General features: G+C 46.2%; 2 protein-coding genes across 3 annotated transcripts in view; one reads left to right on the forward strand and one right to left on the reverse strand.

The window, feature by feature from the left end:
- The window catches only part of IGSF10 (immunoglobulin superfamily member 10), a 36978-nt gene extending 26056 nt beyond the window's left edge, over positions 1-10922 (forward strand). The window contains exon 8 of the mRNA XM_030575698.1: positions 7396-10922. Coding sequence (XP_030431558.1) covers positions 7396-9304 — 1909 coding nt within the window. The 3' untranslated portion in view covers positions 9305-10922. The remainder of the gene's footprint in view (positions 1-7395) is intronic.
- Positions 10923-10925: 3 nt separating this feature from the next.
- Positions 10926-16089, reverse strand: part of MED12L (mediator complex subunit 12L) — a 319974-nt gene continuing 314810 nt past the window's right edge. For both annotated transcript variants that reach the window (XM_030575113.1, XM_030575112.1), the window contains one exon: positions 10926-13644. In XM_030575113.1, coding sequence (XP_030430973.1) covers positions 13592-13644 — 53 coding nt within the window. In that variant the 3' untranslated portion in view covers positions 10926-13591. The remainder of the gene's footprint in view (positions 13645-16089) is intronic.

The following is a 16089-nucleotide window of genomic DNA, read 5'->3' on the forward strand; positions in this document are numbered from 1 at the left end:
AAGACGGTTACTCACCTTTGTAACTGTTGTTCTTCGAGATGTGTTGCTCATATCCATTCCAATTAGGTGTGCGCGCGCCGCGTGCACGTTCGTCGGAGACTTTTTACCCTAGCAACACTCGGTGGGCCAGCAGGTCACCCCCTGGAGTGGCGCCGGTATGGCGCCCGATATATACCCCTGCTGGCCTGCCCGCTCCTCAGTTCCTTCTTGCCGGCTACTCCGACAGAAGGGAAGGAGGGCGGGTGTGGAATGGATATGAGCAACACATCTCGAAGAACAACAGTTACAAAGGTGAGTAACCGTCTTTTCTTCTTCCAGTGCTTGCTCATATCCATTCCAATTAGGTGATTCCCAAGCCTTACCTAGGCGGTGGGGTCAGAGCGAGACGTAGCAGACTGTAAAACCGCTGCGCTGAAAGCGGCATCGTCTCTAGCTTGCTGGACCAGCGCATAGTGTGATGCAAAGGTGTGTACAGAAGACCATGTGGCCGCACGGCAGATTTCCTGTGTGGGGACGTGAGCCAAAAACGCGGCCGACGAAGCCTGGGCCCTGGTAGAATGGGCGGTAAGGGTCCCCGTTGGCACATGGGCCAAGTCATAGCATGTCCTGATGCAGGACGTGATCCAGGATGCGATACGCTGGGAGGAGATTGCCATGCCTCTCATTCGTTCCGCTACTGCCACAAATAATTGTGGTGAACGTCGGAAGGGTTTAGTTCTCTCAATGTAGAACGCGAGAGCCCTTCGGACATCCAAGGAGTGGAGCTGTTGCTCTCTTCGGAATGAATGTGGCTTTGGGTAAAAGACTGGCAGGAAGATGTCTTGGTTAATACGGAAGGCGGAGACGACCTTAGGGAGGAATGCCGGGTGCGGTCGCAGCTGTACCTTGTCCTTATGGAACACCATATACGGAGGGTCCACGGTCAGAGCCCGAAGCTCCGAGACTCGCCGGGCCGACGTAATAGCGACTAGGAAGGCCACCTTCCAGGACAGGTACAGCAGCGAGCATGTGGCTAAGGGTTTGAAGGGGGGCGCCATGAGCCTGGTCAGGACAAGGTTCAGGTCCCAAGTAGGGGCAGGCCGTTTGACCTGAGGGTATAGTCGCTCCAGGCCATTGATAAATCTTGACACCATCGGTTGAGAAAACACGGACTTGCCAGCCTCGCCTGGATGAAAGGTGGATATAGCCGCGAGGTGGATGTGCAGAGAGGAGATCGCCAAGCCCTGCTGCTTGAGAGACCACACGTAGTCCAAAATGGTGGGGACTAGCGTGGCGAGTGGGTCGTGGCCGTGCTGGATACACCAGCAGCAGAAGCGTTTCCACTTCGCTAGGTAGGTTGAACGCATGGAAGGCTTCCTGCTGCCCAACAACACTTGCTGTACTGCATCGGAACAGCGCAACTCGGACTGGCTTAGCCAGCCAGGAGCCATGCAGACAGATGGAGGGACTGTAGATCCGGATGGCGCATCCTGCCAAAGTCCTGTGTGATCAGGTCCGGCCAAAGAGGTAGGGCAATCGGATTCGCCAGGGACAGATCGAGCAGCATGGTGTACCAAGGCTGCTGCAGCCACGCCGGAGCAATCAGGATGAGGCGGGCCTTGTCTCTCCGGACCTTGATCAGGACTCGGTGGACGAGAGGGAAGGGTGGAAAGGCGTAGCAAAGACGACCCGTCCACGGCATAAGGAACGCATCTGACAGTGAGCCCGGGGAGCGACCCTGTAGAGAGCAGAACACCTGGCATTTCCTGTTCAATCTGGAGGCGAACAGATCTATCTGGGGAAACCCCCACCTCTGGAAAACGACATAGAGGACGTCCGGACGGATGGACCATTCATGGGACAGGAAGGATCTGCTCAGGTGATCCGCAAGGGTGTTCCGCAGTCCCGGGAGAAAGGAAGCCACTAGATGAATAGAGTGGGCTATGCAAAAGTCCCACAGACGTATTGCTTCCTGACACAGCGGGGAGGACCGGGTCCCGCCCTGCTTGTTGATGTAATACATGGCCGTTGTGTTGTCCGTGAATACCGCAACACAACGGCCGTGCAAATGGCGTTGGAATGTCTGGCGTGCTAGGCAAACTGCCCGTAGCTCCTGCACATTGATGTGAAGAGTCAACTCTCTCTGTGACCATAGACCCTGTGTACGCAGGGTCCCCAGGTGCGCACCCCAGCCCAGCAATGATGCGTCCGTTGTCAGGGACACTGATGGCTGAGGGGCGTGAAACGGTAGGCCTGCACACACTTGGGAGGGCGTTGTCCACCAGTCTAGGGAACTTAGAACAATCGGTGGAATCGTTACAATTGTGTCTATGGCATCCCTGCCTGGTCGATAGACCGACGCGAGCCAGGTCTGCAGCGGGCGCATGCGGAGTCTTGCATGTCTGGTGACGAAGGTGCATGCGGCCATGTGCCCCAGGAGAGCGAGGCACGTTCGAGCAGACGTGGTCGGGAAGGCCTGCAGGCTTGTGACCATGGACACTATGGCTTGGAATCGGTGCCGGGGGAGGCTGGCCATCGCGAGGTTGGAGTCTAGCACTGCCCCGATGAACTCTATGCTCCGCGTAGGCACCAGAGTGGACTTGTCCGGGTTGATGGTCAGACCTAGGCTCGCAAACAGCTCCCTGATGACGGTGATGTGCCCGGTCACCTGTGCCTCCGACGTGCCTCGAATGAACCAGTCATCGAGGTAAGGGAAGACATGTATACGACGGCGGCGCAGGGCAGCGGCAACGACCGCCATACACTTGGTGAACACCTGGGGGGCTGAGGAGAGCCCAAAGGGGAGGACCGTGAACTGGTAGTGGTCCTGATTTACCACAAAGCGAAGATACCGCCTGTGCGGGGGAAAGATCGCAATGTGGAAGTATGCGTCCTTCATATTGAGAGCGGCGTACCAATCTCCGGGATCCAAGGAGGGAATGATGGTTCCTAAGGTTACCATGTGGAACTTGAACTTTTTGATGAATTTGTTCTGTCCTCGCAGGTCCAGGATGGGTTGAAGGCCCCCTTTTGACTTGGGGATTAAGAAGTACCGGGAATAAAACCCCTTGCTCCTTAGCTCCCTTGGCACCTCCTCTGTAGCTCCAGTGAGCAGGAGCTTGTGAACCTCCTGGAGGATCAGTTGCTCGTGAGAGGGGTCCCTGAAGAGGGACGAGGAGGGAGGATGGGAGGGGGGTGGAGAAACAAACTGAAGATGGTAACCAAACTGCACCGTGCGAAGGACCCAACGATCCGAGGTTAGCTGGGACCATGACGGCAGGAAGGGGTGGAGGCGGTTGAGGAAATGAAGTGGATCCAGGGAAGGGATTGGTAAGCTGCTCTCGGGCGCACCTTCAAAAGTTCGCCTTGGGTCCCTGCGGTGGCTTGTCGGACCCGGAAGTATTACCCCTTTGAGGACCTGGTTGATGTCTACGGTTCGGCCGACCTCGCCTCCGGTTGAAATCTTGTCTGGGGCGAGGCGGGGGGTAAGTGCGCTGATGGTAGGGGCGGAATGGCCTTCTCTGAGTCTGGGGCATGTGCATTCCCAGTGACCGCATGATGACTCAGTTATCCTTCAGGCTCTCTAGCCTGGGATCTGTCTTCTCAGAGAAAAGGCCCTGCCCATCGAATGGCAGGTCCTGAATCGTGTACTGTAGCTCCGGCGGTAGTCCGGAAGACTGCAGCCACGATATATGGCGCATGGCTACGCCCGATGCCAGTGTTCTTGCTGCCGAATCTGCGGCATCCAAGGACACTTGTAGGGTGGTCCTGGCGACCCTCCTGTCCTCTTCCAGGAGAGATGAAAATTCCTGGCGTGAGTCCTGGGGAAGCAGCTCCGTAAATTTGCTGACAGCCTCCCAGGTGTTGTGGCTGTAGCGACTGAGGAGGGCTTGCTGGTTCGCCACACGGAGCTGAAGGCCTCCCGCGGAGTAAACCTTGCGGCCCAGCAAGTCCATGCGCCTGGCTTCCCTGGATTTTGGCGCAGGAGCTTGTTGGCTGTGGCGTTCCCGCTCATTGACTGACTGTACCACCAAGGAGCAGGGAGCGGGATGTATATAGAGGTACTCATACCCCTTGGATGGTACCATATACTTCCTTTTCACTCCGTGGGCAGTGGGTAGAATGGAGGCCGGAGACTGCCAGATGGTATCCGCCTTCGCCTGGATCGACTTGATGAAGGGGAGGGCTACCCTGGTCGGTGCCTCCGCAGAAAGGATGCTCACCACCGGGTCCTCCACTTCCAGGACTTCCTCGATAGGGAGGTTTATGTTCTGGGCAACTCACCTCAGAAGGTCCTGGTGTGCCCGGAGATCAATCGGCGGGGGCCCTGATGAAGATGTGCCTGCTACCGCCTCATCTGGGGACGAGGAAGAAGACACCCCAGGGAGGAGTGGTTCCTGAACTGAAGCCTCGTCCAGAGGGACCTCCACTTCCCGAGCATCCTGCTGCGCCAGGGGATCCATAGGGGCTTCCTCCAAACTTGGGGGGGGGGGCGGCTGACCGTGGCCTCCGGTGCTCGATGCTCCGATTGGTGGGAGCGAGCAGGGCCCGAAGGTTCGCCCTGGGCTTGGTGGTATGCCCAGGGCGTCCAAAAGGACCATTGTGGTGGTCCCTGGTCCGGGTGGGCCTGCACATCTGAACCCCCATAAGAGGCGCTGTCCATTCAGGAGGAAGCGGACGAGTGCCTTGAAGGCCATGGAGGAGCCGTCGATGACTGCGTCAGGCCTCTGCGCACCCCAACGTCGCTGCGCGGTGCCGGCGAGTGGTACCGGAAATCATGGTGGTACCTTGATCTGGACCGGGACCTGCTACCAGCTCGGTGCCGTGAGGTCGACCGGTGCCGTCCGCTGCCATGCCGGGATCGGCTGCGGTAGGAACGTCGGTGCCGTGATCTAGACCGGTGCCGAGAGTAGTATGACGGCGACCGGGATCCTGACCGGTGCCGCGAGTACGACCGGTGCCGCAGGTAGCGGTCTCGGGACTGCGAGCGGCGTCTGGATCTCGAGCGGCATCGCTGAGAGTGGTCCCTCGATCTGGAACGGGACCGATGCCCAGTAGTGCCCAGTGAATGCGGCCGCACCATGGCGGGCTTGCCCATCGATTGGAGAACCCGCACCGGCGGTGCCGGGGGTTGGGGCAGCTCGGGCTCTGTCATGGCGATGAGGTCGCGTGCAACAGAGAAGGTCTCCCGCGTGGAGGGCACGACGAGCTCAACCGCTGTTCTCACAGGGGAGCTGAGATGCACCGGACTCAACGGTCCCTGAGGAGCCGGAGTCGACGGTGCGACGACGCTCGGTGCCGCGGCGGATGACGGTGCCGGGCGGTCAGGTTTGGAGGCACGCTCCGACTACGGTGCAGTTGTAGGCACCGCAGGAGCCCTGTGCTTCTTGCTCCTCGGGGACAGGGAGTGGTGCCGGCTAGGGTGCCGGGCCGGTGCCAAGCGGGAAGTCGAAGCCTTTGCCGGTGCTGGACGGTCCGGAGCAGAGGCGCCACTTGGCCCCGGTGCCGGAGTCGGTGCCGACGGTGGGGGAGTCAGCGCTGCCTCCATCAGGATCTGCTTCAGGCGACTGTCCCGCTCCTTCTTCGTTCGTGGCTTGAATGCCTTGCAGATCCGGCACTTGTCCATGAGGTGGGACTCGCCTAGGCACCTCAGGCAGGAGTCGTGCAGATCTCCTGTTGGCATCGGCCGATGACAGGCCGCACAAGGCTTAAAGCCGGGTGAACCGGGCATGGGCCCCGGCACCGCGGGGAGGAAAAGGGGCGAACCCCCGATCCTCTGTATAACTATCTACAACTACACTTACTAACTTTATAACTACAACTATTACTATAATAACAGAACTATATACACTAAACTGCAAAAGAGTGAAACACTAGGGAGGTGGAGAATGGCTAGCCGTGCTCCACAGTTCCAACGACCGACACAGGCGGTAAGAAGGAACTGAGGAGCGGGCGGGCCAGCAGGGGTATATATCGGGCGCCATACCAGCGCCACTCCAGGGGGCGACCTGCTGGCCCACCGAGTGTTGCTAGGGTAAAAAGTCTCCGACGAACGTGCACGCAGCGCGCGCACACCTAATTGGAATGGATATGAGCAAGCACTCGAAGAAGAATAAATGGTTTCCCATTTAAAATTACATTGCCTTGGTTTAATACTGATATTTTTCCAAAAGATATGACATTTGGTCTCTAATGGTCATTTTATGAATGTTTATCCAGATTATTATTTTATACATTCACTATAAGACAAATAAACCATTTATAAACCTGGGTATGGCTCTACCCCTACTACCTCAAGTTAAACAGGAGGGAAATGGTGGAAGGAAGGTTTTCCTTAGGGCCTAATTCTACTCACTTGCACCAGTAAGACTCTGAAGGATCTCCACTGAAGTAATTAGAATTACACTAGTGTAAACACTGGTGTGAGATCAGAATCAGATACCAAGGCCCAGATTATCGGGTGCAGCATGTTCTAACTAATGTGTCACACTGCTAGCATAAACTGGCTCTAAATTCAGTTTAACCAGCCAGGGGTCAATCATCTTACTATAAGGATGATCTTGTAGTGGCTGTTATACCATGGTGTCAAGTATCAGGGGATAGCCATGTTAGTCTGTATCCACAAAAAAAACCCAAGGAGTCTGGTGGCATCTTAAAGACTAACAGATTTATTTGGGCATAAGCTTTTGTAGGTAAAAAAAAACCTCACTTCTTCAGCTGCATGGAGTGAAAGTTACAGATGCAGGCATTATACCATGCACTCCCCTTGCTGCAGTTGTCATGGGGAAATGTGGCAACAGTCATGATGCCCTTTATGCTGTGCTGATCCTGGGTTGTGGTTTCAGCTCCCTGGTGTTCGAGCAGCCATCAGGTTGTTCTAACACAATGCTGGAAGAAAATGTCTCTACCCACAACTGCTGCAGGAGGGAGACAGTGTGAAGGAGAGCTCTAAGTCTGCTTTGCACACAACCCTCTGACCTGTGCTAGCTGTTTTTTTGGCTTTGGCTGAAGACCTGGCCCATAAAATCTGGATCTCTTTTCCCCTGTTGATCTGATAAGAGCCCAAATTTGATGACTTTCCTGGCACAAAGCAAGATTTCCACACACCCCCAAGTCTTTTGGGGAGGCGGTGGGTTGAGCTGGGTTTCAGTGGTCAAGGGTAGGGAGGAGATAAATTAGTCCTAACAAAAATGGGAGAACAGGGTTGGGAAAGATACTCTTATATCTTTGTTTTTCCTTAAAACAAATAATGTACATGTATCTAAAGGATGGGATAGGCACAATTTTAAGATACAGAAGAGAAAAACCCACAGCAATTCATCCACTTGAGCCCATACATCTTTACATCACTTATTAGGGCTCAGTGTTCTCCTTTAGCATGTGGCTACACATTAAATAATTCTTTTTTTCTTCTAGAATGGGAAGTCGAATCCATGTTTATCCTAATGGATCCTTGTTTATCGAGGCAGTCACAGAAAAGGATGCAGGTGACTATTTATGTGTAGCAAGAAACAGAATTGGAGATGACTTGATACTGATGAAAGTCAGTGTGACTATGAAACCAGCAAAGATTGACCAAAAACAGTATTTTAAAAAACAGGTGCCGTATGGGAAGGACTTCAGAGTGGACTGTAAAGCCTCTGGGTCACCTGAGCCAGAGATCTCCTGGAGTTTGCCAGATGGCACGATGATTAATAATGTGATGCAAGCAGACGACAGTGGGCGCAGGTCTCGGAGATACATTCTTTTTGACAATGGAACTCTGTATTTCAACAAGGTTGGAATATCTGAAGAGGGAGACTATACCTGTTATGCCCAAAATACACTAGGAAAAGATGAAATGAAGGTACACATTACAGTTGTAACAGCTTCACCTCGTATAAAGCAGAATTACAGGACATATGCTAAAGTAAAAGCTGGGGATAATGCAGTATTTGACTGCGAGGCTGTTGGAGAACCCAAGCCAAAAATATTTTGGTTGCTACCTTCCAGTGATATGATCTCAGCTTCAACAGACAGATATTTACTGCATGTTAATGGCTCACTGTCAGTCAGCAAAGTGAAACTGTTGGATGCTGGGGAATATGTATGTGTTGCCCGTAACCCTGGTGGAGATGACACAAAACTTTATAAACTGGATGTTGTTTCTAAACCACCCCTGATAAATGGTTTATATACAAACAAAACAGTCATTAAAGCAACAGCAATAAGGCACTCCAAGAAGCAAATAGATTGTATGTCAGAAGGGACACCTTCCCTTCAAATTATGTGGATAATGCCTGACAATATTTTCTTAACAGCTCCGTACTATGGGAGCAGAATAACAGTACACAAAAATGGGACACTTGAAATTAGGAATGTAAGGCCTTCAGATACAGCAGATTTTATATGCGTGGTACGTAATGATGGAGGAGAAAGCATATTGGTAGTACAGTTGGAGGTATTAGAAATGCTAAGACGACCAATGTTTAGAAATCCATTAAATGAAAAAATAATAGCAAAACCAGGAAAAAACATCATATTAAATTGTTCAGTAGATGGAAACCCTCCTCCTGAAATCATCTGGATATTACCCAATGGCACACGATTTTCCAGTGGAGTCAGAATTTCCCGGTATCATATAGGCAGTAATGGTACTCTCATCATATATAATCCTTTCAGAGATGATGCAGGAAAGTATCGCTGTGCAGCTAGAAATAAAGTGGGCTACATTGAAAAGCTGATCATCTTGGAAGTTGGTCAGAAGCCCACTATTCTTACTCGTTCAAGAGGACCAATAAAGAGCATCAGTGGGGAATCATTATCCCTTCACTGTCTTGCTGATGGAAGCCCCAAACCAAACATTATATGGACAGTACCAAGTGGCTATATGCTAGATCGGCCTCAGATCAGTGGGAAATACATATTACTTGAAAATGGTACTTTAGTTATTCGAGAAGCAACCATTCATGACAGAGGAAACTATCTGTGTAAGGCTCAGAACAATGCTGGAGAGTCATCTATAACTGTTCCTGTAATGACTGTAGCCTACCCCCCACGGATTACAAACAGACCACCACAGAGTGTACGCACTATGGCTGGGGCAGCAGTTCAGCTCAACTGTATGGCACTGGGGATACCAAAACCAGAAATCACATGGGAGCTACCAGACCACTCTGTGCTTTCTCCAGCTAGTAAAGGCAGACCATCTGGAAGTGAACTTCTTCACCCCCAAGGGACATTAATCATTCAGAATCCAAAATCTTCAGATTCTGGCATGTACAAGTGCACAGCTAAGAATCAATTTGGCAGCGATTTCACAATAACATATATTCAAGTTGTTTGAAATGAGAAATACAGGCTGAGTAATTAACAACAAAGTCTCCATCTGGACTGAGTTTAATTGTGGAAGTTTAATCAAAGGCAGCCATGAAGCATGTAGGTGACTCCAAATACATTTACAATAATCAATGTACAATGAACATGCAAAAGAGAAAGACTTGGGAAAAAAATTTGCATTATGAACTAGTATGGATTTACTCAATGACAAATAGACTTTAATTAAAAACATAAGGCACTTTTATTTTGCCAATCGTGATCATCAAAATAAAATTGCTTTCCAGAAATGTATCTGAAAAATCTTCAGTAAAGGATGGCCTTTTTTTATATTAGTTTCTTATTGTCCATCTTGTATCACTATAAGAAGCATGGCACATGTAATGAAAAAATATTTAAGAACAAAAAAGAGGAAATTTTATTGCGATTTAAATTGCCTTACTGATATGTATGAATATTTTGTAGTTCTTTTATAAATATTTCACAGAAAACAAGTGTTTAGCTATTTTTAATATGACATTCTATTCTTTCACAATGGAGAACTTTTTCCAGGGCAGTAGAATACAAAATGATTTAATAATGCTCTCTAAATGGACAATAGGGTTTCTATTCATCTTTGTTTAAAAATTCAAAAGCAACAAAACCTACTTATTAAAAGAGAGTAGCTTAGTATAATGTCCCTGTCACCACAATCTCACCTTCTAAAGATTTCAAATTAAATAAGTGCATCAATTTATATAGGAATTTAGAATGAAGGGGCTCAATCAAATAGAAAATAGTATTCCCAAGCATCTGCCTCTTGCAGTTCAGGAGAAAGCCCCTTTTCAATAGGAAATGGCCACTTAGGCATTCTGCACCAGAGAAGATTTTTGGACTCCCTGGGCCAAATAAACCTCAAAAGCTTAAGTCACTAACTGACTTGGTCTTTCTAAGAGAGGTGTTAATGTAGACTCAGGGCACAGTTCCAACACCAGTGCAGAACCTGAGTATTTGCTGGGACTAAACTCAGATCTGGGACATATGCATGGAGCAGAAGCCCCCCAGTGTTACTCCTTGAGGTCCTTTCCTCACCAGCAATATGGCAGGCTGGTTTTGCTGCCACTTGTTTCCATGACCATAACCTGAGCTCTATGACCCCTTCCAACAGGGATCATAGACTGTAGAGTAGAAATTAATGCCTCTTTAGCAGTAACCACAGAAAACCTGTTGGATACAGGAAATGATGTAGAGAAGCTGCTACCATGTAACACCATCCTAGTATCTTAGATCAGTAAAATGTCACACAATATTTAAAACTATTATTGAAAAAACAGGTATAGCTCGATTACACACAAAAAGCCCCATAGCAGAAACCCCTGTACAACTAACAAACAAAGCAACACCCCCCAACCCATCTGTTGAATTACCTCATAGGTCATGCAGGCTCTTGACACTCAGAACATGGTCAGGATGTTCCTGAGATCTGAGTGCAGATTCTACCCCATTTGACTAAATTTTAGTCAGCTGGGGAAGAACTTCAAAGAGAGGCCGCAGCGTGACTGACTGTTTTGTGGTGGATCAATCACTTTCTGAGATCAGCCACATATATGATAGCTGCTTGTTCCTTCCTTCCTTAGTACTGATAGAGAGGTAGAAGAAAATTGACTGGATTAAATAGTTCTGTTTGCTTAATCTCGAATGTCTTTAGTCCCCAATGAAGAGCACTAAAAGGACAGTCACCCAGAGGATTACCAAATAATTTCACCCCCATTTACAAACCATTCAAGGGACATTGAAGGGAAGTAATCCTAGCCCACAGGAAACTAAAACGCATTTTCATTGAAAAAGCAGCAAAAATTAGCAACATTCGAAGAACTGCCACTAATGTGGTGTTAATAAATCTTCCTAATTGTTGACACACACAACAGTTATTCTGATTTGCTGTGAAGTTCAAAGTAACTAGGAACAATGAGTTGGTGGCTAAGTTATTTGCATGAGCTTCCAAGCCAGCTCCAAAACCTTAGGATCAAAAAATTGCCAGCTTGTTCATTTGTTTTTAAAAGAGCTTTTGTTTCAACCTGATCTTTTCTGTTGAGTAACTTTGACTCAAGCAGAGTCAGGACCCAAGAAGTTTTGGGGCTTTGCAAGGCACAGGCAGCCTTGAATACTTTTGCTGACTAGGTCCCCAGGGACCACTGAAAGTTGATTAGATGGTAATCTAGGTTATTTTTGTTTAACACAGTTTTAAATCTTTGCTCCAAAAGAAAAATTGAAGTTAAAATTGTGTTTTGCTTCTGGTACTTTCAATGCCATTAATTTGTAAACAAACAAATTCTACTAAGTAAACATTCACCTCCAGGTTTTGCCCTCAGCTAAAACCACGAAGCCCCATTGCAGTGAAGGGTGTTGTATGTATGTGGCTGAGGACAGAAACTGGTCTTAAGTCTGCTTTTCTGTGGTGGATACTATTCTAGTAACATGCAGTCACCTGAAAGGACAGGGATATCAACTTGCATCAGGCATTTTTTTAAAATACCTAATGTACAAAAAAGAAAATAAATGTACAGGTACATGTTAATATTTCAAAACAGACAACCTATTCATTTAGTGGAATGACTGGTCTTTCTGTTTTGATAAAGGTCTGTACAAGCTGAGATGGTGAAGTGAAGAATTTTTGAGCTAAATAATTTTCACAATGTACAAAGCAGTTCACAAGAATTTTATTGCAGTAAAGATGCTGACCCATCCTACTGGTTGCTTGTATGGGTAAGACTTTGCAGTGTGGAAGTCAGAATTAGATACAAATTATTGATATTATGATTTTCCACACTAAACTGTTTATGAAAATTTAATTATCTGTGATGTCATACAGTACTACAATGTTTGCTGAGTGTTGACTCTTTTCTATTCAATCTAAGTCTGACTAGGATACCAAACAGTACACTTATATTATGGTAAATGAAAAGATGAGTTAATACAGAACATGAGAACAAAATTCCCATGTATTTTGAAATGCCCTGCATGTTTCACAATTTGTGCATCTAATTCTAAAAAAAAAAACTTAAAAAAAATCATATGGAGTAACTCTTAAATTACATGAACCCATAGTAAATTTATTCTGATATTTTTACTCTAATACGAGCAAATATACCACATACTTGAACAAGGATAAAATAGTTATATCTCTTTATAATAAATTTAATGTATAAGTTGTGCGTTTGCACCAAATTTATAAATGCAGTATGCATTACACAACCAAGACTATCACCCAACATTAAGAATTAAATTCAAAATTTTAAGTACTTACCATACAAAATAAATAATAAATACATCTATTAGAGGAAGAACTCATTTAGGTCAAGATCAATAGACATGAGGCCCAGCTAGAGCACTGCAGAAACAGCAAAAGGGATTTGGGAGGCTTTTCTAGCCTGGCACAAGCTTCCAAAGGGCAAAAGCTGGAAAGAGACTTTTGTTGAACTTAGCACGAGACCAGAGATCCAATTCCAGTTGAAGTCAATGGAAAGATTGCCATCAGATTTCAACAGGATTTGGTTCAGGCCCTAAATGATTTAGAGCAAAATCTGTTGTGCTATTCAGGGCTTTGTTACCCCATTTTGTACCCTCACAAGGTTCACTGCCAATGAACTTTGCATTAAAAAGAAAAATGTGAAGCACAGCTACTTCTAGTAGATTTATTAATGTTACATTGTGGCTTTTTATATAAATCTTAGGAAGTTCTAATACAAGCAAGAAACTCACTTCAGCACCTTCTTTCCACAATGAAAGCAAGAGAAAATTGGGTACTTTTAAACAAAGAACTTTATAAAGTGCTTATGAAAATTACAAACAGTCAAAATTAATATGATTTAAATCAATGCTCATTTTACTGTTGAAGAACAAAGGAGAACACTTTGATTTGTTCATTAATCTTTATGCCAAAATCGGAAGTGCCTTTCAGATCAGTAGTTTGGTCCAGTGCAGTTCTTAAAAAAAGAAAAAATGTTTCCCACAAATAAATAAATCCATTCTTTAACCCCTTTAAAGTAACAGTACCCTAAAAAAGCACCAATTCTTTGCAACAACTGTATTCTTTAAATAGGCCCACAAATCATACATTTAATTCCAGTTAAATGCAAAAAAAAAAAAAATCTTTCACTTTGTTACATATTCACATCAATTGCAGCACAAAAAATATGTATTGAAAAAATTAAAGAGAAAAAATTAAAATTTTGCTTTCTAGCAATAACTAGTGCATTGAATTTTGATTTTTCTTCAGTGCAAACATAACACCACATCTTGATCCCACCTTCCAGATTCAGAAGTGTGAAGAATGCCCATATTGGTTCACCCCTTGTTGTGGCTGGTTACCTAAATAACAAAAATAAAGCAAAGTGTTTACGTGTGTTGTGTGCACTGTACAAAATTATAAATGAAGAAATAAATACCTATATTTCAAATCACCATAGTAAGCAATAAAGGAGGCTCAGAACAATCCATTCAGAAAATGAATACTTTTCAATGCTGAACAGTTGCAAATTAAGGGCTGGATTTTGCACACCCACCACATACAAAATTCCAGGGAAGCTTTGCCTGCTCCAGGATTGCAGGATGGGCCAAGATGACCTTTCAAACAATTATTATGTGCAAGCAAATGACATGCCTAAAATGATAAAGTAAAAAGCAACTATTTTGTAATACTTGTTTTCCTGGGTAACCCACATTTCTTTGATAGTCTCATCAGTTTCTGCAGCATTTAACCTTTCATTAAAAAAAAGGGAAGACGCCTCACCTGTATTTCCCTGATCCACACGTGAATCACACTGCCCCTCTCTGAAAGGGGGGCTCTCTGCTTCCAAGAAAGTATTCTACATCCTTTTCTAACACCCTGCGGGTGGGCAGGATGAGTGCAGATACACGTAAGCCCCTTCCCATCATATGGAGATTTGAGAGAAAAGATAATATAGTCCCACACCCTATTAATTTCATGCTGTGTCTTCTGCATGGTGTGGATGCACCTGCCTCTAAGCAGGCAAGGGTTGTCCTACAGCCTTCAGTGGAGTCATGGACGATGGGGACACAACTAGTGGGTGGTTGGACCCTCAGGGAATCAGCAGAATTTGTGGGTGACCAAACCCTGGTCCCACTCTCAACCCCACACTGGACAAACATCTTTGCAAGAAGACTCTCTTGGAAATTTTATCCCCTTTCATAATCCTTTAGATCCTTCCTGCATGAAGGAAGTTCTTATTATCTGAAGGGAACTTTCCAAACGTAAACCAGTGCAAAAGGGTTTCCTGAGTCTGTAGATAGACTGAAACACTATAGACCCAAGAGGATGAACTGCTTTCATTTATTAATTACTATTGCTTGGGTGTTTCCTCTAAAACCTAACGTTGATAAGTGTAACGCTAGACTTGCTCCTCACTGAGGGCTCAGGATTGCAAATACTTACAGAAGTGCTTAATTTTACTACTGTGAGTAGCCCTACTGATTTCAATACGACTTCTCATGATAATAAATTTAAGTATGTAAGTGTCAAACAGATAGTTAAGGGTTAATAGAACAGGTGTACTTCATGTCTCTTTTGACTGTAAAGGGTTAACAAGTTCAGTAAGTCTGGCTGTCACCTGAACAGAGGACCAATCAGGGGACAGGATACTTTCAAATCTTGAGGGAGGGAAGTTTTTGTGTGTGCCGTTAGTTTTTGGCTGTTGTTCTCTCTGGGTTCTGAGAGTGACCAGATGTGCAACCAGGTTTCTCTCCAATCTCCTTGATACAGGTTCTTATAGATTCAAAATAGTAAGTGCTAGGTGATAAGGCGAGGTAGGCTTATGTTTGTTTTCTTTATTTGCAAATGTGTATTTGGCTGGGAGGAGTTCAAATGTGTATTTTGCTGAAAGGATTTTAATTTGTACTTGTATATTTAGGCTGGGAGGGTATTCCCAGTGTCTATAGCTGAAAGACCCTGTAACATATTCCATCTTAAATTTACAAAGATAATTTTTACTGTTTTTTCTTTCTTTAATTAAAATCTTTTCTTGTTTAAGAACCTGATTGTCTTTATTATTCTGGTGAGACCCCAGGGGACTGGGTCTGGATTCACCAGGGAATTGGTGGGGAGAAAGGAGGGAAGGGGGAGAGAAAGGTTAATTTTCTCTCTGTGTTAGGATTACTCTCTCTCTCAGGGAGAGTCTGGGAGGGGGAGAGAGAAGGAGGGGGGGAAGGTGAATTTTCCTGTCTAAGATTCAAGGAGTTTGAATCACACTGATCTTCCAGGGTAACCCAGGGAGGGGAAGCCTGGGAGAGGCAATGGTGAGGGAAAGGGTTTACTTTCCTTGTGTTAAGATCCAGAGGGACTGGGTCTTGGAGGTCCCCGGGCAAGGTTTTTGGGGGGATCTGAGTGTACCAGGCACTGGAATTCTTGGTTGGTGGCAGCGCTACAAGTACTAAGCTGGTAATTGAGCTTAGAGGAATTCATGCTGGTACCCCATCTTTTGGACGCTAAGGTTCAGAGTGGGGAATTATAGCATGACAGTAAGTGTTTCCAGGATTAATAGATTCTAAGGCCATTGGGACCATTGTGATCATTTAGTCTGACCTGCATCACACAGGCCATAGAACGTCCCCAAAATAATTCTAGAGCATATCTTTTAGAAAAACATCCAATATTGATTTAAAAATTGTCAGTGATTGAGAATCTATCATGACAGTTGGTAAATTACTCTGTTAAATAATTATGCCTTATTTCCAATCTGAATTTGTCTAGCTTCAACTTCCAGCCATTTGATCATATTATACCTTTTTCTACTAGAC

Source organism: Gopherus evgoodei, chromosome 9, assembly GCF_007399415.2.
Source record: "Gopherus evgoodei ecotype Sinaloan lineage chromosome 9, rGopEvg1_v1.p, whole genome shotgun sequence".
NCBI lineage: Eukaryota > Metazoa > Chordata > Testudines > Testudinidae > Gopherus > Gopherus evgoodei.